Source organism: Peromyscus maniculatus, chromosome 23 (genome assembly GCF_049852395.1).
Source record: "Peromyscus maniculatus bairdii isolate BWxNUB_F1_BW_parent chromosome 23, HU_Pman_BW_mat_3.1, whole genome shotgun sequence".
In the NCBI taxonomy this organism is placed as follows: Eukaryota; Metazoa; Chordata; class Mammalia; order Rodentia; family Cricetidae; genus Peromyscus; species Peromyscus maniculatus.
The window spans coordinates 14,518,663-14,541,925 of NC_134874.1; the positions used below are offsets into that span (position 1 = coordinate 14,518,663).

Here is a 23,263-nt window from a genome sequence, read left to right on the forward strand (position 1 = left end):
ATATAGCAAATGAGAATCGAGATCAATAGCTATAACATGTCTTTGCTCTGCTATGTGTTTTTAGCAGAGACTGTGTGTATCAGGGGAATCACCCTGAAAGCAGTTCTCAGAGGAGAAGATGCCCCCCCCCCCTTTTTTTGTTTCTCTATGTAGCCTTGGCTGTCATGGAACTTGCTCTATAGAACAGGCTGGTCTCGGACTCAGAGATCTGCCTGCCTCTGCCTCCCAAGTGTTCAAATGAAAGGCATGTGCCACTACTGCCTAGCCAAAGATGGCTTTTCTAAACATCAGGGTGTAGCTGTTTTATATGGAGGATCAGAGAACTAAAACTACCACAGAAATGGCCTTTATATCTATATTAACGAACCTTCAGGCCAGTAAAGTCAAACTGCCTTTGTACAAGTAAACAACAGTGTTAACAAGTCTTGATTCTGTTATGTTACTCACCAGAGTTGAACACAAGAAGCCATTTTTGCTAGAATTTGAGTCAAAAGGTTTTTGGATAAAATAAGAGGCAAATGCTCTTTAAAACTGGAGCATTAGCAGGAAGGGCTTGTCTTGCAGAGCCAAGATCTTTATCTTACCCATCTTTAGAGTTATTTCTATACATGGACATCAAGTCAGAACTGTCTAAAAATGTTTTGTGAACCCAAATTCTAACATCTTAGTCTTCTAGTCCCCAGGCCCAAGGCCACCGCACAGAATGCAACTTCTTTGAGTTGTCTCCTTGGCCCTACACCTGGGAAACTTCCAGAAAAGAGTAATGTTAGGTAGCTGTGGTAGTACTAGTCTCTAGTTGGTGGAACCATTTGTGAAGGATTAGGTGGTGTGCTCTTACTGGAGGAGGTGATTCACCATTCCTGCCAGGCGGTGGTGATGAACGTCTTTAATCCCATCATTTGGAAGGCAGGGGCAGGTGGATCTCAGTGAATTCAAGGTCAGCGTGAATTCTCAGTGAATTCAAAGGGAGCTCGAGGACAGCTAGGACTGTTACACACAGAAACCCTGTCTCGAAAAACCAAAAAAAAGAAGACGACTCACCATTCCCAGTGTGCCCAGTTGTGGATTGATCAAGATGATAGGAGCTCTCAGTTGCTACTATAGCTCCCTACCTCTCCCCCGCTACCCCGCAACTCCATCATTATAAATTCTAACCCTCTGACCGTAAGCTCGATTATCCTTTCTCTTATAAGTTGCCCTGGTCACACTGTTCTCCTAGCAGTAGAACCCTAAGAAAGACAGTGGCCATGCATGGGAATTCCTTTTGTACAGGTGTAGCAGGAGACGTTCAGACAGGTGAGTCATTATTCCTAATATCCACAAGTGGCCATCATTGTAGCATAGTTTTTTCCCATTACCTTTATTGGTGAGAAACACATCTCTTTCTGTAGGACGAAAAAAAAAATCATGTGTCTCAGGGCTGCTGCATTTCTCAGACAGAGAAATTACACAATTGTGGTGAAGAGTCCATTTACCTTGGCCATTCCGATTAGATTTTTAGCCCTCTCATAGAAACAGAAACCCTCAAACACCAAGAGTGGATTTTTTTTTTTTTTGTACAATTGTTTATACAAATCAGGGGAAGTCTAGGAAACACCACCACACAACAATGGCACTTATGGATGCAGAACTTGACAACTAGAAAATAGCCTGGCTACCAACTTGAGTGAGAACTGAACACTTCCAAGGAAAGGAAGGCTATGGGCATATTTATTCTACTTGATCCATGGTATAAATTAGATCTGTGTAGGTAGGACATAAGAGCTCATGCTTGGAGCAAAACCCTCCTGAGTGTAAAGGCTGAAATCTGAATTGTAAAACTTTAAGGAAAAGGTAGACTCTCTATTGAAACTTTGCAAAGTGTTTTACCTGGACTATACACTTATCCACAACATGCTCATGTAACTTCTGGACATACAAAGTAGGCTCTCAACATCCAGTTAAACATGCTTTTAAGTGGAAGGTCATAGCCCCCTGTCACACCTGGGTACAGCTGTAGATGGGCTCTTTCTGTTGATGAAGTACAGGTTAAGTTCTTCCTACCTGAAGGAAAGTTGGCAATCTAAATAATAAAAACACTGGTATGCATTCAAATCTTGCATAAATAATTTTTAAACAATTTATACAAAAATAGTTCTGCATAATGTAAGATGTAACAAAACCAACTAAACAAAATGTGTCAAGAGGGCTGCAAATGGTGTGTGTGGTCCACTCTGTTGACATTGGAAGCCTTGGCATTGCAAGGAACAGGGTGCCCCAAACAAACTACCAACAAAAACACTAAGCTCAGGCTTCTCAGAGGATTTCTCCAAAGCTCATCTTCTTTTCCAACTGGAATGTCTTCTAAAGGCCGCCTTAGAATGGTCCAGAAAGCAGTGCAGTTATGATGCAGGAGCAAAGGAAAACGTCTGGCTCACTCATCCCCAAATGGGTGTTGAACGGCTTCTCCCTTGGCAAGACGTGAGAAACACCACTGTGTCCCGTGGTCTCTTGTTCCAATTCCAAAGGGAAACAGAAGCCCAATTGCTTTTGCAGTCTTCGCCCCTCCCCGGCTGTGGCCCCCAACCCTCCATATTTACACCCTTGTCCTGGAACTAACTTAGTTTCTGCAGGAGTTTCTCTTCCACTTGCCCAAACTGAACACTCACAGACATTTCGGCTATGAACTGCTCACAGCCTTCCTTGGTGACTTGCTTGCAGTACCTCAGGTCAATATGACAGATATTTCCACAGCGTTTGAAGAAGGACAGGCACTGGTCAGTGACCTTATTGCAGTCTGCAGGGAAGAGAAAACCATATGGAGGGACAGAAGACACAGCCCAAGGCCCTGTGAATTCAGGGATCCAGTAGTAGAGATAGAACACAGCTAGATAATGTAGTCCAGTCCTTGATGTCCCCCAAATGGGAGGGATTTCACTTACCAATTGCAAAGCTTAATAATGTATTCTTGGAAAGTATTTGGAGTGTTTTGCCAGGCATGTGGAAATATGGTTCTATTTGCAACACTGTCCTCCCCCCCAAGCCCCCCAAAGTCAGACTGTCAGGTAGAAATCACTTGTACTACAGGGCTGCCTCTTTCTGTCTAGTTACACACAAGATCAGTGCATCTTACAAAAAGGGTCACAGTGTGGGAGGGGCTTGTCTGATGGGAATACAGTTAGGTTTGCCTAAGTATTGTCTCCTTAACTGACTATACTGTTCAGATAAATATCCTACTCAATATGGCTAGATTGATGAGGTGTCCCTCAGGTCATCTTGGAAGCATTTTAAATTGGTGACACACAGTCCATAGGTGTTTTTTTTTTTGTGGGGTTCCACCCTCCCCCAGTCTAATGAGGAATATCTCCAGGAAGCCATGCCAAAGACCAATATTCTAGAAAGGACTGGAGAAAGGCTTTGTCCACCAAAAAGACAGAATTCACCATATCCTGTAGACAAAAATTGTACATTTTTAGAATTATTCTGTACTTTTCTTTAACCCTACTTTGTTTTAGAATTGAATCTATAATCAACTGGCTTAAATGTTAATCAGTGTCCAACTGAGATCAAGCAAGACACATGACTTCTGGGTGGATCATATGGATGAGAAAATGATTGTTATCTTCCTGTTGGGGGTATTAATTTTGAAACTTTTGAATAAAAAATAGGGCCAGGGAAGGGCTTGAACTTGCCTCTACAGGATGTGCCTCCCCATGGGAGGCATTGCCTTCCTGTGGGAGGGTGGTTTGGGGAGGGGGGCTGGTAGGGAGGCAGGAGGAGGGAAAAAGGGAATCTTTGATTGGTTATGTTAAAAAGAAACCAGGGCCTGCTAATACTGTGCCTATCAAAGCGACAGTAATCTGCAGGCACTGACCGCCTACACACTGTCAGTCCGGCAAACAGGAGTCTCTTTGGCAACATAGATAAAGATGCTCACCAATTCTTGATGCGTAATTCAAGCTATGTGAGGATAACTCAATCTCACAAACATAGTAGGACTCCAAGCACTCTGCATAGACAGTCACAGGAAGCTGAGTAATGTGCTGAGCCACTGACATACGAACGAGGGTGGGAGAGACTGAAGGGGGCAGAACTCTGAGGACCCTGATAAAAAGATACTTCAAAATACCAAGCTCTTAATGTTGCCGCCACTGTTTTTGAGACAGGGCCTCTCTATAGCCCCGCCTGGTCTGGAACTGAAGATGTGCATCCCCACACCTGGCTCTACTAATCTGCTTTATGAATCTTACTGCAAAAGTCAAAAATGCAAATGATAGTACATATGCAATTACTTTAAAGCCATTCCTTTTATATAGTTTGATTCACTTTATAGAGAATAGAGGTTTTGCTGGTATAAAAAGTACTTTCCATACTCTTGCATTTTCCCCCCTCACTATGTCATGTGAAGCCTAATAATGAACTGGGTCTTTTTCTTAGGTATTCAGTGTTCTGCCTGCATGTATGCCTGCAGGCCAGAAGAGGGAGCCAGATCTCACTACAGATGGTTTGGGAGCCACCATGTGATTGCTGGGAATTGAACTCGGGACCTCTAGAAGAGCAGCCAGTGCTCTTAACCTCTGAGCCATCTCTCCAGCCCCCTTGAACTGGGTCTTTTTTGATATCAATTTATCCTCATTACCTTCAATCAAAGCTGGCTGGCTATAGGCTGTCAGGGATCATCCACTGGCAGGATAGTACCTGTCCGTGGAAGGTGTGAGGTACCAGTCTATAAAGAAGTTTAGTGTACAAGAAGAATCAAGAGACTCGCATAGAAAGGTCCTTCCTTTCCAATTCTAGGTAGAGGGGTCTTTAAGCTTTAAACAACTTTTTGTTGTTTAAACTAAGAGCTGAAAATGATTCCCCAAAAAAGCAAGTGCTGCCTGCTCAAAGGTCAACGCAGGGAAGTAGCCATTGGAAGCGCCAGCCAGTCTCACCGCTGGAAAAGGGAAGTGCAGACAAGCATGCGGACCTAATGGCCTCAAGACACAGCAGGGTGCCAGCTGGACAGCAAAGGCCTCTGGGTGAGAGCTGCTTGTGAGAGGCCAAGGAGAGACAGGGGCTGTCGGGCTCCTCTGTCTAGATGTGAGGGACTGGCCCACCCAGCTGGAAGTGAGACAGACTAGAGGGAGGAGAGAACAGTGCGGAGCTTGAGGGGAGTGAGACAGGCCCGGAGATGGACCTCAACAGTGTATCTCTGTTAAAGGGAAAGTTGTTAGAAGGGTCCATGTACACCCTAAAAGGGTTCCTAAGATGGTAGGCAAACATAGGGTAGCCATTGTGTCCAGTGCGTTTACTCCGTAACCACATTTCCATGCCAGTGAACTCACCTAGAGACCAACACAATTGTTTTTTTTTCCCATAACAGGGAGACAAAGTACAATTACTGCAGGGAAATGTTCTTACCAAAACATGGTTAACTTAGTCAAATTTATGACCTTAACCTGGAGTTCATAGGAAACAAAAAATTGGTGGTGAACAAGCTAAATAATACCATGGAGTTTACCCTCCTTGAATGGGAAACTTTTTTTTGTTTTGTTTTGTTTTTGTTTTGTTTTTCAAGACAGGGTTTTTCTGTAGCTTTGCGCCTTTCCTGGATCTCACTCTGTAGACCAGGCTGGCCTCGAACTCATAAAGATTCACCTGGCTCTGCCTCCCAAGTGCTGGGATTAAAGGTGTGCGCCACTGCCTGGCCGGAAAACTTTTTAAGTAAATAGAATAAAAGGAATTAAAGACTTATTAGAAGCCAGTATTACGAGTTTCTCTTGCCTTCTAAAGGTAGCTGGGGGTTCTGTTTGTGTTTGTGGTCTTGGGATAGAATCCAGGCAGGGACTTGTTAAATGTGATAAGCAAGTGCTTTATCACTGAGCTACATTCCTGGTCCCTTATCAAGGACTACTAATAACAGAACAGGGGCTGGTCAACATGGGGCCTCAAGTCACAGTGAAAAATGAAAGAAAGAAAAAAAATACAGAATTGCATGTTGGCCCTTTCCCCCCAATACTGGCAAAATTCCTGTCCTATTTATACTTAAAAGACCTTTGCACCTTAGGGGAACATCTGAGGGGCTAATTAGAATGAGGAAGGGCTCTTGGGAAGAAGGAGAAGTTATATATATATATTTAGAAGCATCTTTTGTGTCCGTTTTCTGGGCTTCAGTCTCACTGGAGAGTGAAAGAGTACTCTGGTTCTTTCCAACTCTTACTCTAGGTGTGACAGCAATACTGTAGTTGTGTAAGCACGATCCTCATCCTTAGAAAGATCTACGAGGTCTCTAGTTGTTATACAGCTACATATACACACATATATATGCTATGTTTACAATATAAAAATAGGGGCTGTGGGGATGGCTCAGTGGTTAAAAGGACCAGGGTTAGGTTCCCAGAACTCACAGCCATCTATAACACCAGTTTCAAGAGCTTTGACACCCTTTTTGACTTCTTCAGGCACCAGGTACACACAAGATACACATGTATGGAACACACATAAATCTAAAAAAGAATTCAAAATATGAAAATGGAAGAGAAATCCTACGCACGATAAATTAAAGATGGTTTTATTTGACTTTGGGTGGTAGTGGTGGTGGTTGAGACAGGGTTTCTCTGTATAGTTTTGGTGCCTGTCCTAGACCTCGCTCTGTAGCCCAGGCTGGCCTCAAACTCACAGAGATCCGCCTGCCCCTGCCTCCCAAGTACTGGGATTAAAGGCATGCCCCACCACTGCCCGGCTACTTGGCTTTTTTTAACAGTAAAAATAATGAAAAAAATGGTATAGTTTTTTTTTTATATAAGCATAACTTTAAAGTTGATTTTAAAAAAGTAAAATTCTGAAAGTGAAGTATTTTAAGAGTCCAACTCTATCAAAACAACCAAAGCCCTCTTTTACTTAAAACATTTTACAAAAGTTAGGGGGAAAAAAAAAAATCAATTCACAGTCGGTGGTAGTGGCACACACCTGTAATCCCAGCACTCAGGAGGCAGAGCCAGGCGGATCTCTGTGAGTTTGAGGCCAGCCTGGTCTTTCAGAGTGAGATCCAGGAAAGGCTCCAAAATTACACAGAGAAACCCTGTCTTGAAAAACCAAAATGAAAAAGAAAAAAAAAAAATCCACAAAACCCAGCTCCTTCTCTAAATGATAGCAATAAAACAATTACAAGCCCATGCATAACAGAACCCAAAAAGAATAAATTCAAAGGAATGAGACTTGTCCACTGAAAATGGTAAAAACCACCAAAATAAATTAAGAGATGCAAATGGGAAAACATTCCAGGCTCACAGATTAGAAGACTTAAAATATATTAAGATATTACCACTGTCAAAGATGTGAAATCCAAGTGGTTTTGCAAAAATAGAAAAGCCCATCCTAAAATTTAGTAGTGGACTCCAAGTAGTCTGAAGAGTTTGAAGGTTCGTTTAAAACTGTACTACAATAGTATTATGAAGCTAAAGCAGTCAAAATTGTGATGGTGACATAAGGCAAAAAGATAATTCTCATGCAATACATTTATATTAATGTACAACATGTAAATTATAATTATATATTGTATAATGAATTATCAAATATATTATTAACCATGTAACAGAATTATAATTAATTATTTTTATTATTATTTTCTTGGAGACAGGGTCTCTCTACATAGCCCTGGCTGTCCTGAAACTCACTCTGTAGACCAGGTAGCCTCAAACTCACAGAGATCCTCCTACCTCTGCTTCCCAGGTGCTAGAATTAATGGTGTGAGCCACCACACCACACCTGGCTGGTTAAAATAGTTTAAATGATTTAGAAACTATCTGTGTGTGTGGTGCACGTGTGGAGATCAGGACACTTTTGAGTCAGTTCTCTCATCCCATCGTGTGAAACCTGAGAAACTTGGGTCATGAGGCTTAGCAGTATGTGCCATCTTGTGGGCCTTCCAGTGATTTTTGACAAGGGTATCAATACATGACAATGAGGAAATTATCTTTTCAACAAATGGTGCTGGGAAAACTAGATGACTACATGCAAAAGAAGAAAGAAACTGCCACCACCACATAGCACATGTAAATAGAGGGGGAGAATCTTCATGACGCTAGATCTGGTAACTTTCGCTGACATCACAAAGAGACACACACAAATAACTGGAATGTTGGAGATTAAGCAATTAATTAAGAGTGTGTGTGTACTGCTCTTTGCGCAGGCCCTGGTGACTCACCACCACCTGTAACTGCAGCTCAGGGGACCCAACACACACACACACACACACACACACACACACACACACACACACACACACACACACACGGACAACATAAAACAGAGAAAAGATTATTAATGGACAAAGCAGTGAATTTCACTTCCTGGTTCTGGGAGTTAGAAGCCAGGGGAGAAAACCTTTCATTTTCTGAAGCAACATGGCTTACAAACTAGGCTTTATATTCAACTATCATCAATCATGAGTGTACTCCACCCAACAAGAGACTGCTAAGGACAACGTGGAACCAAGGAAGGAAGGCATCCAAAACAGGAACAAGGATGGTGGGGAGGTCCCTGAAGAGCAGGCAGCCGATCAGATGAGAACAAGAATTCTGACGGAAATAGAAGGGGAAGGGAAGGGGTGGGAAAACAACCAAGAAAAAGGCATTGTCCTGTGGAAACAACTGAATGTGTGACTATTAAGTTTGTAAGGGATATTCAGTTTTGCTGAACAGTCTGCTTCAGAGCTAAACCAAGTCAAAAAGGCAATTATTAACTAGCAAAAAGTCATGCAGGAAAGGAAGTGTACACACAATACATTATTTGGCTTAATTAGTGACCAAAATGTACAAGATCATAAGGTCAATATTAGCAGCTTGTGTTGTACAGACATACCTGAACAGACATGGCAGCTCATGCCCACGGCTTAATAATACATGGATGTAAAAACTGGACAGGAGATCAGGTCTAGGGTTGCCCCAAGGGGTAAGGATCAGAGAAAGGCCAGATCTGCCTGAGTACCTGATACATGTAGAATGAAATGCAGCCTCAAAAGCAACTGGGTGCCAGATCCTCCAGCCCCATGAACATGGCCATCATGTGGCACTTCAATTTATCATTAATTCAGTTACACTAATAGGAGATAAGCACAAAACAAGGAGAGACAGGGTACAGAGACATGGCTTAATTTTGTGTTTGTTTTGACATAGGTTCTCATTGTGCCCCAGGATGATCTTGAACTTGCAGTGTAGCAAAGGACTAAAATTTAGATCCTACTGTCTCAATCTTCTAGGTACTTTAGGCTATGATACATTCTCTTTAAAAAAAAAAAAAGAATGGCAGTATATGGATACTGAGATGAAAAGATGATCTGAGTGTGTTGTAATGGAAAATTAAAATGTAGAGGGTCTATACAAACACTCCCACATATTTCCTGAACTGCACTGCACATCCATAACAACTAGAACATAGGAAAAGATTTACTATAATTAAGCGCTTAGAACCAGATGCCAACAGCTCTATCACCTTTCAAGTCTCAACTGAGTGAGCTTGGAGCTGGTATATGGTGGTGAAATCTCACTTCAGCACAGCTCTTTGCCTCTGTTAACGGCACGATTCCTGCTACCAAACCTTCATAGTGAGGAGGAACAGCTTCTAAGGACCCTAGGCAGAGAATGACCCCAGAGTGTCTACACCTCCTGTCCCACCTGGTGTGTGGCATAGATGGATGTAGAGACAGGTAAACAATGAAATAATGGGAGTCCTAACAGCAGATCATAATGCAGTTGTGTTAAAATGTAATTTTAGTGAAGTGAGGGGATCCGTTTTTTTTTTGTTGTTTTTTTTGTTTTTTGAGACAGGGTTTCTCTGTGTAGTTTCCCTGTCCTGGATCTCACTCTGTAGCCCAGGCTGGCCTTGAACTCACAGAGATCCACCTGGCTCTGCCTCCCGAGTGCTGGGATTAAAGTTGTGCGCTACCACAGCCCGGCGAGGGGATCCATTTCTCAAAGAGCAACTTTCTCCCTTCATTTTGTCTCACATAAATGTAAAACAATTCCGATCCAGGCTATCCTAAGCTACCAGAAAACACTGTTAACTGAACGAAGGACAAATGGACTTGCCACTGTCCACCTTACTATATGTGTAACTGTGAAGGGCTCCAAAACAGCTTGACCACACAGCAGCCATGACAGGCTTAGGGGCTTAGACACAGCTTCTGTGACAAGCTTGCTGTCAGGCAATACCCTGATCCAGGAAAAGCCTTAAGCTGATACCACCCAGGGGTGAGGAAGTACTTGACATCCCCAACATTCCAACCATTAGATAAGGTGGCCAGATGTCCCTGAGTCTAGCACACACCTATTTTTTGTTTTACAGATAGCCCTAGACAATTGCCAGCCAATCAGGGTCCTGGACCCTGGAAATCCCCTCACCCCAACCTCTGCTATGATAAAAATCACACCCTACCTGGGCTCAGGGCTCTCTGCTCTCACCACTGTGCCAGACAGACAGACAGACAGAGACCAAGCTCAGAGCTTGAAATAAAGGCTCTTTGCTTTTACATGCGGGATTCGGTCTCTGTGGTGGTTTTTTGGGGGTCCCTACGATCTGGGCATAACATAACCAAGCTCCAGAACTTTCAGAACCAACTCCAGCCACAGAACAATGGAAAAAAAGAGGGTTCTGCAGTGTGACAAAAACGAACAGTGAACCATCTGTAGGATTTCATTTCCATCAGACTCCTTGATAGAAAGGTCGTAAGGGGCACACAGGCAGAATACAGTTTCTGCTAGTCCATTAGTCAACCCCTGTATTCAGTGGCTCCTGACTCCCAGCCCATGGCTGTTGCCCACATTCTTACCACCTAGGAGATGTCCCTAGACTATAGTTTGGATCAGGAACTACTGTTACATACTCTCACTGATGTTAGCTCTGTTTTTCGATAGGAATCACTACAATTTAATAGTAACTTCCTCTCTAGATCTGGTTGTCTCAATCACTTGTATTTCCAAGCACTGTGACTAGTCAATAGCTTTTGTGTTGTTGTTTTTTTCTCTATTTATTTGTTTGTTTATTTATTTGTTTATTTATTTATTTATTTATTTATTTATTTATTTATTTATTTATTTATTTATTTATTTATTGAGACGGTTTTTCTCTGTGTAGCCTTGGTGTCCTAGAACTTGCTTTGCAGACCAGGCTGGCCTCGAACTTACAGAGATCCACCTGCCTCTGTCTCCCGAGTTCTTGATGAATCTCCAGTGCCCAGCTGTCCCTCACATGCTGGGATTCCCACCTCACCTGATAGGTTGATCTCTGTCAGAGAGTCTCGGGTGGTAGTGCCGACTGCAGTGAGCAGGTTGATGGACTGATCAGTGACGTGGTTACAGTAACTGAGGTGGAGCTTGGAGAGCAGGGGCATATGGCGGATAATGAGCCGCAGGGAGGCATCTGTGATGTCCAGGCCAGCTAGGCGCAGTTCTACAATGTTCCGGAGCTTGCTCCGATTGTCCATCTGACCTGTTGGGGCAGATAGGAGAGAGGCAACCCATCAGCCTGAACAGAGAAATCAAGTTCTCCTGTTGATGTTCCGTGAAAAGGCGCCCTGCCAGGTGGGTGCAACTCGATTTCATAGTCATGGAGCACACTCTACCCTAAGCCAGAATTTTATCGTTAACAATCAGACTTCAGAAACATGGGTGGAGGACCGGTCTTCAAGCTGTGGTTGGTAAGACTACATTTTATTCTAGCCCGCCGCCCTTGTCTGTTGTTGCTCACCGCATACACGTACCCTTTAAGCTTTGGCTGGGGGTGGGGGTGTGCGTGTGACCCAGGCAGCTGACCTAGGAACATACTATGCTTTGAGACCTCACTCAACCACCCTAATCCTGAAGCCTCAGAAGAAGATTAAAGCCAATGAAGATTAAGGTAACAAAGAAGCAGTCAGACTCTGAGACAGCCCGAGGACTGGAGACGGTATAAGCAGAGGAAAATTTGCCTTTTCTTAAAACACTCATACCCGGCTGCGTGGTGGTGGCGCACACCTTTAATCCAAGCACTCGGGAGGCTGAGTCAGGCGGATCTCTGTGAGTTTGAGGCCAGCCTGGTCTACAGAACAAGATCCAGGACAGGCTCCAAAACTATACAGAGAAACTCTGTCTTGGGGAAAAAAACCAACAACAAAAGACAAAAAAACCCACCCCACTCATACCCAAAGCAAGCTGAGACTTCTCCACCCCAAGTGTCCCAGCAGAGAGCAAAGCTGAAGACACACACACCACACGGGAGGAGGGCTAGGAGGGCATCTCAGTCACACCACCTCCAGGAGACAGACAGACAGACAGACCCCTTAGGGTACAACTCCAGCCTGGCAGCTCACCTGGCCTGTTGTCTGTGGGTGGGGACAGGAGGTCCCGCATCTGGGCATCCTTCAGTCCTTCTACCCACTGGACATCCAGGGTCCGGAGCAGTGGGCAGCTGGAGCTACAGAGGGCTGAGACGGCAATCCATGAGCAGCCTGACAGCACCAAGTCTCGGAGCCCTAGGAGATAACGAGAGAGTATGAGGCAAGTGATACAATCCAGGCCATCATGACTGCACATCTGGGATCCTTAACCAGAGCTTACCAGGCAGCCGGTTGATGAGCCAACTCAGCTGCTTCTTGGAGATATTGGTCCAGCTGAGGTCAAGGGAGACAGGCTGTCGCCGGATGATGCCACTCAGCATCAGGGGCGTGATGGACTTGCAGTGGTTCAGGTCAATGCGGGTCCACAACCGCTTATCGCAGCACCTGAGAGCCAGGCCAGGCAGGGAACACACCATCATCGTTAGCAGCTCACCTGGAGAACCCGTGTGGCTATGGTAACTCTTCCTCACTTGCCATCAAGGAGAAAGTGCCTCTAAGATTCAGCCCTGCCCACATTTGGGCACCTCTGTTGATGGCCACACAGCTACATAGAAGATGCCAGCATGTACTCTCCATAAAATCTCCTGGGCCTTACCCCGGCTCCTAACAACCCCTGTGGAGGCCCTGGATCCTCCTACTCATGAGGGAGGGTCAGAAACAGCTAAAACTAGAAGTCTAGAGAATGTCAGGCTGAAATTAGTGAGTACTGGTCACTGACACTCAACTTCAGCTAAATCTAGACAAGGAACTCCATGTGGTCCTTAGTTTTCCATATGCAATCCTCCTGAGACTGGCCCTCTGTTACAGGACACTGATCTCTACAAGCGACTCAAGCAATGTGTGCTGCCAGGACTACCCTGAGCCCCAACCTGAGCCCACTCACACAGGGCTGCCCCTCACCAGCGGTTCCAGGTCCTGCAGACCCGCATGCAGACACACAGGTCTTGGTGGCTGAGGTAGCTGAAGACTGCCATCCACACCTCCCTGTGCATGACATGGGCTGCTCCATCATCGAGGGGCAGCGAGTCAGGTGGGGGGCTGATGGGTGGCGGCCGGATCACATGACGCTCCATCTGGATGCACTTAGGTGGGGACGCAGAGGATGGGGGCCGGGAGATAACACGAGGTGGGCTGCGCAGGCCGGGTCCCAGGGGGTGCCGCAGCTCCCGAGGGGTGCCGTTGAGCCCCTTGCTGAAGCGGTGGGGGCGCTCGCAGTGGCTTAGGGGCCTCTTTGGCTCCTCGTTCTCACTCTCGGGCTCTGACTTGATGGGCTGGTGGTTCTCATGGGCCAAGGTGCTCTCTGTCTTTTGGATCTCGTGGTTGAGCTCCTTGCTTAGCTCTTTGCTCAGCTCCTTGTTGGGAAGCCGCCGTTTCCGGCGCATCTTCACCTTTTTCTTCTCCTCTGGGCCTTCAGCCCCTTCAGTGCTGGGCCCAGCGGTGGGTGAGCTGGAGCGTGACTGGTCACTCTCCCGGGTCTTAGGAGGTGCCTCAGGCAGATCGTCCTCGGGTTCCTGCTTGAAGCGCCGAAGGGGTTTGTTGGCCAGTGCCAACCGATCCTCGGCGTTCTTCCAGGACCGCCGCTGAGGGAGAGAGGGAGGGGTGAAGATGGGTGGCTTGTGATTAACCCATGCAGTTTAGGGTATCGCCCACCCCAGACTTCCCAAGCCTATCGTGGAATATACAAGGGCCACCACGGTGTTGCCTACAGCTCTAACAGCCGGTACATGAGGGAGGGGAAGACGGTACCTTTTTCCTGAAAAGTTTGTCTTCTTTGCCAGGTTTTAGCTGTCACAGGGAATAAAGGACACAGAGTTTGCTCCTGGGCTGGAGGAACATGGTCCCCTTTACACCCCACCACACCGTGAGCCCAGTCTCTTCAACAAGGGCTAGGACATCTTCCCCACACAGCCATGTCCGTCCCATCTGACTAAAGACAGCACAGTTCTGCCTGCTGGTTTCCCAGAGAATGGTAGAAATAATAGAGGACAGTCAACTGTTCCCACCCAGCTGACCTCCCCCCTGAGACAGACCAGAGATGGCAATTGCCCATTAACACAGCTATGGCTAAGGGAGCCCAGAGCTGGAGCCCAGGCAGGAGGCATCCCTAGCCAAGCCCTGCCGGGAGCGTCTCCCGGCGCCACCTTGTGGCTACTAACGGTAAGTAAGGCCCATTAGCAGAGCAGGGCCACCAGGATCTTCCCAGCTGCCGCTTCCCCAACCAACCGCGGCTTCTCAACCTCAGAGAGCTTCTCAGGCCCGCTGCCGATCTGGGGCCGGGCTACAGGAGCATCTGTAGCAATGGACCAGGGGTTCTGGGGGTTGCGGAGGGGAGGAGAGCCTGGACTGGCAAGTCCCCAGGGCCTCGGGAGGGCGGGGCGTGGGAGCACCTGCTGCTGGAAGTAAGTGAGACTGGATCTCCACCAAGGGCTGAGACTGCTGCCTAGAGGGGGCCTCGGCGAGAAGTGAGAGGAACCGGGGGACGTTTGAAGCGTCGAGGCCTAAAGGGGGTGGGAAGAGGAGTGACTTGGCGGGCTTTTCTCTTTCTTTTGGGCCAGGCTCTCAGGATTTGGGTGACCTGCTCAGGGCAGCTCTTAAGAGGCCAGGATCCCGAGTTCTACCCATTCACCTTCCCTGGTCCCCACCCTCCTCCACCCCACACCTAAGACCAGCCACACCACCCTTCTGCTGCCCAGGGCCTCCCAGTTCGTACTCGCTTGCGTCCACTCAGCTCTTGGGGCTTCTCATATTTCCGCTTCCTCCTTAGGTGCACATCATCAGACTTTCGGCGTAGAATGCTATCTGCGGGCACCTTCTTGGGGTGCTCGTCTGACTTGCGTCGGGGAGCCTCTTCACACTCACTCCTCCGCTTGGCAGGCTCCTGCCCTTCCTTGTTGTCCCGGTTCATCTTCTGCTCCTTGAGCAGGGAGCCGGGCAGGTTGGAGGCATACTTAAAGCCAGGGCCACGCTTTTGCTTGTAGGCCAAAAAGAGAGAAGAACAATCCAACTATATATCTTTGAACTTGCTCTTCCTCTCCCAGCCCGCCACACCCCACCTGACTGACAACTGGGGACAGGCTGGTCCTGGCAAGGCCCAGCCCGCCCCTTTCTGCCAACCCAACCCAGCCAGTGACGGGAGTCCGCACTCACTTTCCCGGTCTTGCCAGCATGGTTACACTTTGGACACTCCCAGCAGTTGGGAAGCTCATCGTTGACCACACCCTCTGATTCCTTAATCTGAAAGGACAGGACAGGACTCAGTGGGCAGGGAGGGTGCGCAGAGGGTCCACAAGGATACAAGGTCTCTTCAAGGCCCCGCCTGCCTCAGCATTCCCAACCCCTCCTCTCCCAAAGCCACGTCCATCTGTGTCTAGCCAAAAGGATCCACCACGTGGTTGTGCTATTTACCTTAGCTGAGCACAGGAGAACTAGTGGAGCAGTAACTACCAGGAGAGGCTGGTTTCCAAAGCTATGGGTGGCACAGCACCCCATCAGGTGGGTATGATGAGGGAATAGGGCCAAAGCAAAGGCCCTCACCCTTGCAGCCCACAGATACGAATGTATTCTGGGACAGAGACGTGCCAGCACAGAATGGTTTCTTCCTTTCCAAGGTGGAACCAGCCACCTGAGCCAGGCAGACACGGAGGTCACCCAGAAGGAACCAGCCACCTGAGCCAGGCAGACACAGAGGTCACCCAGAAGGCAGTCCTGTCTTAGCATATCACAGGAACCGGTTCCTGGTGCAGAGGCCCAGTGGAGAAACCACCTATTGCTCAGGCCCCGCCCTCCCTGGCTCGGGCCCTTTCCTTCCAGAAGCCAGGAGTCAGGATCCTTGTGTTCTGTCTCCTGAGATGCTGTGGATCCAGCTGTAGTTGTGAGGTACTGGGTGTTCAGAATGAACTTCCTCACTTAGGCCACTACTCCAAACTCTGCCTGCCTTCTTGGGCTTATCACCTGACGCAGAATACCCTAGAACTGAGAGTCCTTTAGGAATTCAGCATGCCACTGTCTATCCTCACCACCTGAGCAGCAGTCTCTAGGGAGGGAACCTAGCTGCCACATCGTAAGCATCAGGCCCTGAAGCGGGGGTGGGGTGGGTGGGGGGTGGGGGGTGGTTCAGGGCCCCTAGGGATGCTACCTTAAGGCATCCAGGGTGGATGATCTCGTTGCAGATGGAGCACTCCATGAGCATGAGGTTAAACTTGCCTTCTTCCTCTTCCACTGTGTCCTCCTTCCCTGCCTCGCCACACACAAGGCACACGGCGGTGTGGGGCAGCACTGGCTGAGGACCCAAGAACATTCAAGTCAGCAGGGAGTGAAGACAGACCCCACTGGAGACTGGGCCTGTCAGGAGTCAGAAAGCTGGTCCAAGTGAATTGATTAATCTCTTTACATTCTATCAGGACCTCTATGTGCCAGGTACTCTATATAAGAACTAAGAATAGAGCAATGAACAAGGCAGATCAAAACCTCTTACACCCCAAGCTTATCTTCTGGTAGGAGGAGGCAGACAACATGAAGAACATATTCTGTTTATGTTGACAAACTTAAATGTACAGTCAGGCAAGGCTTCCCACTTGGAAAAGACCAGAAAGAAGTATGTCCACAGAGGGCTGAAGTTCATCTTACCATTGGTGTCAGGGCACAATCAACGGCCTTTGTTTCCAAGACCTCAAAGGAGGGATGTGGGGTCATAATAAGAGCAAGACATAGGCCAGCCTGGTCTACAGAGTGAGATCCAGGACAGCCTCCAAAGCTACAGAGACACCCTGTCTCAAAAAAAACAAAAAAAAACAAAAACAAAAAACAAAACAAAACAAAAAAAACCCCACAAAAACAAAAACAAAAACCCAGAGCAAGACATGATTGCCTTCTGCAGCAACAGTACAGAAGCATGGGTGGGTGAAACCGCTGGGGTCCTCAGTACTAGAGGCCAGGTCTTGCTATCTAGGCAACTAGTCACTCCAGGTGACATGCACACTGAAAAGATCACCAGTTCCACCAATAGTCTTTGATTATTAACTTCATGAAAACCTCAACCCTTGAACACACATCCTTTTCACACAGGAAGTATGCACAAAATACTTCCCCATGCTGAGGGACCGTTATTAAAGGAAAAGTACATGTGACTAACTTTTGAGCTCCACTGACCACCAGGTTCTCCACAGGACATCTTTTATTTTTGTCTCACCTATCTATCTATCTATCTATCTATCTATCTATCTATCTATCTATCTATCTATCTATCTATCTATCTATATCTATCTATCTACCTACCTATCTGCCTACCTACCTACGTACATCTACCCATCTATCTATCATCTGTCTGTCTGTCTAGAGTCAGTTTCACACCGTAGCCCAGGTTAACTGGAAACTCATGACCTACCTGCTTCAGCCTCCCCATTACTGGGACTATTGGTGTGAGTTACCATGTCTGGCTTAGAACAAAATTTTTATTTGAAAGAGTAGAAAAACCAGTAGCCGCTGTTGCATTTTCTTGAAGACTTAAAACGTGATCCTGGCATTTGCAAAAAGAAAACTGCCAATTGGTTGGTACAAATTACAAATTTCAAGAATCTAAAAGCAAATGAAGTTTTCCTTCATCTGGTAGTCTTTCCACGGCCAGAAACAGGTTTTCTTATCAGAATGATGGCAATACTATAAAATGTGACTATGTGTATCTGCGTAGGGTATTTTGCAAATTTGGGAAACTCAGTGGCCAGTGTGTAATGTTAAAACGTAACTCGAGGAGCAAGGGGAAGACAACTTTTAATGTCACGGCATAAAAAGCTGACTGATATAGTTTCAGATTCCATTTTGCAACTAAGTTTAAGAAGCTGCTGAAGGGTGGTGGCGGCCCATGCCTTCAATCCCAGCTCTGGGGAGGCAGAGGCAGGAGGATTGCTGAAAAGACCAGCCTGGTGTACAAAGCAAAGCTAGTTCAAGGACAGCCAAAGCTACAAAGAGAAACTCTGTCTCGAAAAACCAATAAACAAATAAAAAATAAATAAAAGAAGCTGCCACCTGTGGGATTCTGAAGGCTTGAAAGGATCCAGGCTTATGGGCAGAAGTCATTGCCCAACTATCTGTGGGAGGCTGGATTTCCTCATCTGCCATCCAAAATATCTAACAGGTGGTATATAGAAGTAGATATAAAAACAAGCCAGATACAAGAGATTTATAGGAACATGACACAATGCCACTCTTTCCCCTTTCTAATTACTTTTAATTTTGAAAATATAGAATTGGCACTCATAAAAACATGTCATGAACATGCTTACTTGTAAAATGAACTTAAAACTTTTATTTCAATTGTAATTTCAAATATAGTACTAGTAAATAAATAACACAGATAAACAATAGTTTTCTGGGGTCCTTATAATTTCTTAAGACCATATAATTAGAGAATTGCTATACATGATGATAAAGAGTGAGGTCAGGGGCCAAGGCAGATCTTCAGCCTTCTCGTGCCAACTGGTGCCTAGTACACAGGGGAAGTACCATCAGTTTAAATTGCTCCACAAGGACCTTAACGTAAGCTGGGATACACAGATTCCAGAGAAGTTCGAAAGTCTTTGTGAGGCTGGGAATAGTGACAAACACCTTTATTCCCAGTACTCAGAGGCAGAAACAGAGGCAGGTGGGTTGCCATGAGTTTGAGGCCAGCCAATGCTACACAGAGAGACCTTATCTCAAAAACAAACAAACAAACAAACAGCAACCCACAATTTTAAGGAGTCTGACTGTGGAAACTGCTGGTTTTGAGAACACTGTCACCTAAACCTTGGCACAGCTGGAAGTGACCTGTGATTAGCACCTTTGTACAAGTAGAAAGACATGGGAAACCTGTGGGATGTGCCATCTTATCTCTGTAGAGCCTGACTAGGTGCCTCCTTGCACGGCCTTGTTAGCAGGGAGACTCTTTTGTCTCCTGCTTTCTCTGTCCCCACATAGCTTCCTAAACTGGCTAAACATTTTCCCCCAAAGACACTGCATTCTGTAGTCCAGTCTGCTTTGGCAACGGCTGCGTTCAGAACAGGCTGGCCGCACACTTCTGTCAATCCTGCCTCAGCTTCTCTGAGGGTTAGTCTTCCTCTACCCGTTCCCTTTACCTGCCTGTGACCCACATGCCCCGCCCCTTTCCAGCCCTTATTTTGATGTATGGTGTCTCCATCCTTTAGGCTCCCTGTCTCTTCTTACAGACACTCCCCTTGCCGCCCAAGCCCACCTCCATGCCAGGATCTCGGAGTAGCTTCACCTCTGGTGCCTCGGAATCAGTCTTCACCTCAGACCTTCCTCTTGCTTCTCTGGGCTGTTTGTTCCCACCACGCCTGCCCCTAACCTCTCAAAGCCATGGCCGAGCTCCTTGTTCTACATGCCCCGACCCACTCCCAGACTGACAATTTCCTGTGCAGTTTCCCTGACCTTGCTCCCCTCATCAGGTCCTTCCTGTCTTTTCTTGTCCTCCAAAACCCAGCTTTTGCTGCTTCTGTTAAGACTGGAACTTCTCCTTGGATTTCAGCGAGTTGTCTCTATTTTCCCGGACACCAAGGTGGCCGATGTCCCCTCATCCCACAACCTTCTTTCTGTCTGCTATTTCACAAAGGCTTTTTTTTTTTTCCCTTCTTTTTTTTAAAAAAAGACAGGTCTCTCTATACAGCTCTGGCTGGTCTGTAACTCTATGTAGACCAGACTGGCCTTGAACTCAGAGATTTGCCTGCCTCCTGAGTGCTAAGATTAATTAGAGTCATGATGTAGGTCCAACTCCCAGCACCTGTTTATTTGGTGGCTCACAACTACCTGTAACTCCAGTCTCAGGGGACCTGATAGCTGACACTGTGGCCTCTGTGGCATCAGGCAGACACAGTGGTGCACAGATATACACACAGGCAAAACACTCCTACAATGCATGCATATGCTGTGTACACATGCCGGCAAAACAGTCACACATCTAAAACAAAGTAAATAAATCTAAAAAAAAAAAAAAAAAAAACACCCACCCCAAAAACAACATTTGCACTTGATTTTGAGGGATAATATGCAGAATATATAAAGAATTTCTACAACTCATCAAAACAAAAGACCAAAAAAATCCAACTGAAAGATGGGTGAAGAACTTGAAAGATGTATAATGAAAAGGTGTTCAACATCAATCATCATTAGGGCAACACTTATTAAAGAAAATCATGTGGCCAAAGCTACAGAGAAATGGAATCTCTGTACTTCTCATTCAATGTGAAATTATCTCACCACTATGGAAATCACTCAAAAACTAAAAACAGAATTAGGACCCAACAGTTCCACTTCTGCCCACAGAGGCCAGATCTCAAAAAGGCGTTCCTGTTCACTTCAGCGTTACTCACAGGAGGCACGTGGCAGAAACCACTCAAATATCCACACTCAGAAGAAAAACCAAAAAGGTATGATATACATTTAATGTAACATTATATATATAATATTACTCAGCATTAACAAATTTCTGCGCCAGGTGTGGTGGCACACACCTATCACCCTGGCATGTGGGAGGCCGGTTCAGGACTGGAGAGTTTCATGCCGGCAGGGCCACAAAGCAACACCATGGCACAACAAACAAACAACATTTTAAATGGAAACAATTCTGTCACGCTTGACAACTGTATCTTTGAGCATATTATGCTAAGTAAAATAAACTACTCATAAAATGACACTGTCCAATTTCACACACACACACACACACACACACACACACACACACACACACACACACACGCTATCTACAGTGGTTAAACTCTTAGAAACTGAAAATGCCGTTGTTGTGGTTTCTAGGAAGTTGGCAAATGGCTGGAGTTTGGGTTTGGAAGATGGAAATGCCCTCTAGATCTAGATCAGCAGCACAGACGTGCACAAAATTAGCACTGGTGTGCCATATGCTTAAAAACAGCCAAGCTGGCAAATTTTAGGTTGTGTATTTTTTTTTTTTAACCACAAGTAACAAACAAGACAGTATGTGCACAGGGGCAAAGGGCGGGTGCCCAAGGCGGGTGGGCAGCAGCATTCTGGGAGAAAAAGCTCCCTCACCCAATACCATGACAGACTTATGGACCAGTTCACCAGGGTGGAGGAATCTGGTTCCTCCAGCTAAGGCAGCTTTTCAGTGGGGTAGGAGGAAGACCACTGGGCCCCCAGGGAGCAGCGCCTCAGGGAAGGCAATGTCTGAGAGTGTGTGGAGGAAGGAACTAAAATTGAACCCCAGCACTGTGTCCGGTTGCCAAAGAAGTGTGAGGCATCTGAAGGGGCTGGCCAAGCTCTCCATGGCCCCAGCTCCCCCATGCCATGTATCAGTCTTCCTTGTCTAGAACAAAACTGACTTTCCACCCAAACTTCTATCTATGAAGAAAGGACAGGAAGGAAGGACCCATAATCATATGAACTGGACCATAAATGTTGGCAACAGGGTCACAGTCAAGACAGCTGCCCTGACCTCTTTAATAAGAGGGACTTTGCCGGGCGGTGGTGGCGCACGCCTTTAATCCCAGCACTCGGGAGGCAGAGCCAGGCGGATCTCTGTGAGTTCGAGGCCAGCCTGGGCTACCAAGTGAGTTCCAGGAAAGGCACAAAGCTACACAGAGAAACCCTGTCTCGAAAAACCAAAAAAAAAAAAAAAAGAGGGACTTCAAAGGACTCAGCCATTTTAAGAAGGGAAGAGTTACAGCCCACCAGGTGACAAATCGGAGCCTGACCCATGGCAAGGCTACCCTACCCCAGCACAATCAAGGGTGGCTGCAAAGAGCATCACCTGACCCTCATCCCACAAGGAGCTCCTCTAGGGCAGGACAGAGCAGCAAGCTGGAAGCAGGGAGGGCCAGAGCCCTGCAGGAAGAGCCTACCCACGCCTCCTGCGCACTCACCGCGATGCACTGCCGCATGATGCAGCTCTGCTTCATGCGTCCGGGGCCCCCAAACTTCTTCATGTCCTTGCAGAAGTGGCACTCTCCACACTCCGTCCGCAGGCACGCCTCGCACTTGCGGCATCGCGTCCGGCGCCGGCGAGCTCCTGCTGTGGTTCGGTTGGCGGCCAACTTCACTGCTGAGGCCGGGCCCAGCTTACCCTTCGGCCGGCCCACCACCCGGTTCTGGTAGAGAATAGATAGAACAATGAGATGGGAGGCCCCAGGCTAGTCAAGCACCCAGGAGAGGGTGTCAAGTTGAGCTGTATACCCAAGCAAGAGATGCTTCAGTTGGCAACCTTGGCACCGCAGAAAGTGACCGACCATACTGAGGTGGGATTAAGGACAATTAGGTTAAAGTCAGGTAAGCTCAAATTGTACAACAGGTAACCTTTTGAAAGGGGGAAACTTGGAGACAGGCAGACATGTACATGGGAACAAATACAAAGACACAAGGAAAAGTACCATCTGACTGGCATTCTTCTGTAAACCAAGAAATATCACAGACTCCAGATCAACATTAGAAGCCAGAGGCAAGGAAGGATCCTAACTTGAACCTCTGAAGCAAGCTTGGTCTCAGACTTCTGGTCTCCAAAACTGTGAGTAAAGGCCTATAGTTTTAAGCCCTCTACTAGCACAGCTAGAGGTAACTCAACTACTACAGGATGCTCCCTGGCTGTCTGTGTTCACAACTGCCCTGGCCACAGACCTTTTAGACCCTGATGACCTCCTGCCCAGAGTTCAGCGACATTTCCTGGGAAAGGGGGCACACCAGGCCACTGTCTGCTTCTGATACCTGTTCCAGAACACCAGTGCCCTCTCCTCCAAACTTGGCTGAGAAACACTGCAACAGGACCAGGGCAGACACTTTGGGGGAAGCTCAGTGGCCCAGCACTCACGAGAGTGTCTCGAGCTGCTTGTTCCTCTGAGACAAGGCACAGAAGAGCTGACATCACAGGGATCTCATACAACGCTGTTTGGCCATCAGATAGATTCCTTGCCACCC

The 23,263-nt window shown here is 46.8% G+C and overlaps 1 protein-coding gene across 25 annotated transcripts in view; it reads right to left on the reverse strand.

Moving 5' to 3' along the window:
* Positions 1 to 1,341: 1,341 nt before the first annotated feature.
* The window catches only part of Kdm2b (lysine demethylase 2B), a 152,129-nt gene continuing 130,207 nt past the window's right edge, over positions 1,342 to 23,263 (reverse strand). For 12 of the 25 annotated variants that reach the window (XM_076560006.1, XM_076560015.1, XM_076560011.1 and 9 more), the window contains 11 exons: positions 22,219 to 22,443; positions 16,470 to 16,613; positions 15,481 to 15,568; positions 15,045 to 15,313; positions 14,722 to 14,832; positions 14,081 to 14,119; positions 13,235 to 13,914; positions 12,555 to 12,718; positions 12,308 to 12,469; positions 11,230 to 11,448; positions 1,342 to 2,776 (listed from right to left, as the gene is read on the reverse strand). In XM_076560006.1, the coding sequence (XP_076416121.1) occupies positions 2,595 to 2,776; positions 11,230 to 11,448; positions 12,308 to 12,469; positions 12,555 to 12,718; positions 13,235 to 13,914; positions 14,081 to 14,119; positions 14,722 to 14,832; positions 15,045 to 15,313; positions 15,481 to 15,568; positions 16,470 to 16,613; positions 22,219 to 22,443 (2,283 nt within the window). In that variant the 3' untranslated portion in view covers positions 1,342 to 2,594. The remainder of the gene's footprint in view (positions 2,777 to 11,229; positions 11,449 to 12,307; positions 12,470 to 12,554; positions 12,719 to 13,234; positions 13,915 to 14,080; positions 14,120 to 14,721; positions 14,833 to 15,044; positions 15,314 to 15,480; positions 15,569 to 16,469; positions 16,614 to 22,218; positions 22,444 to 23,263) is intronic. The other 13 variants (XM_076560008.1, XM_006970733.4, XM_015996542.3 and 10 more) reach the window with 3 other exon arrangements.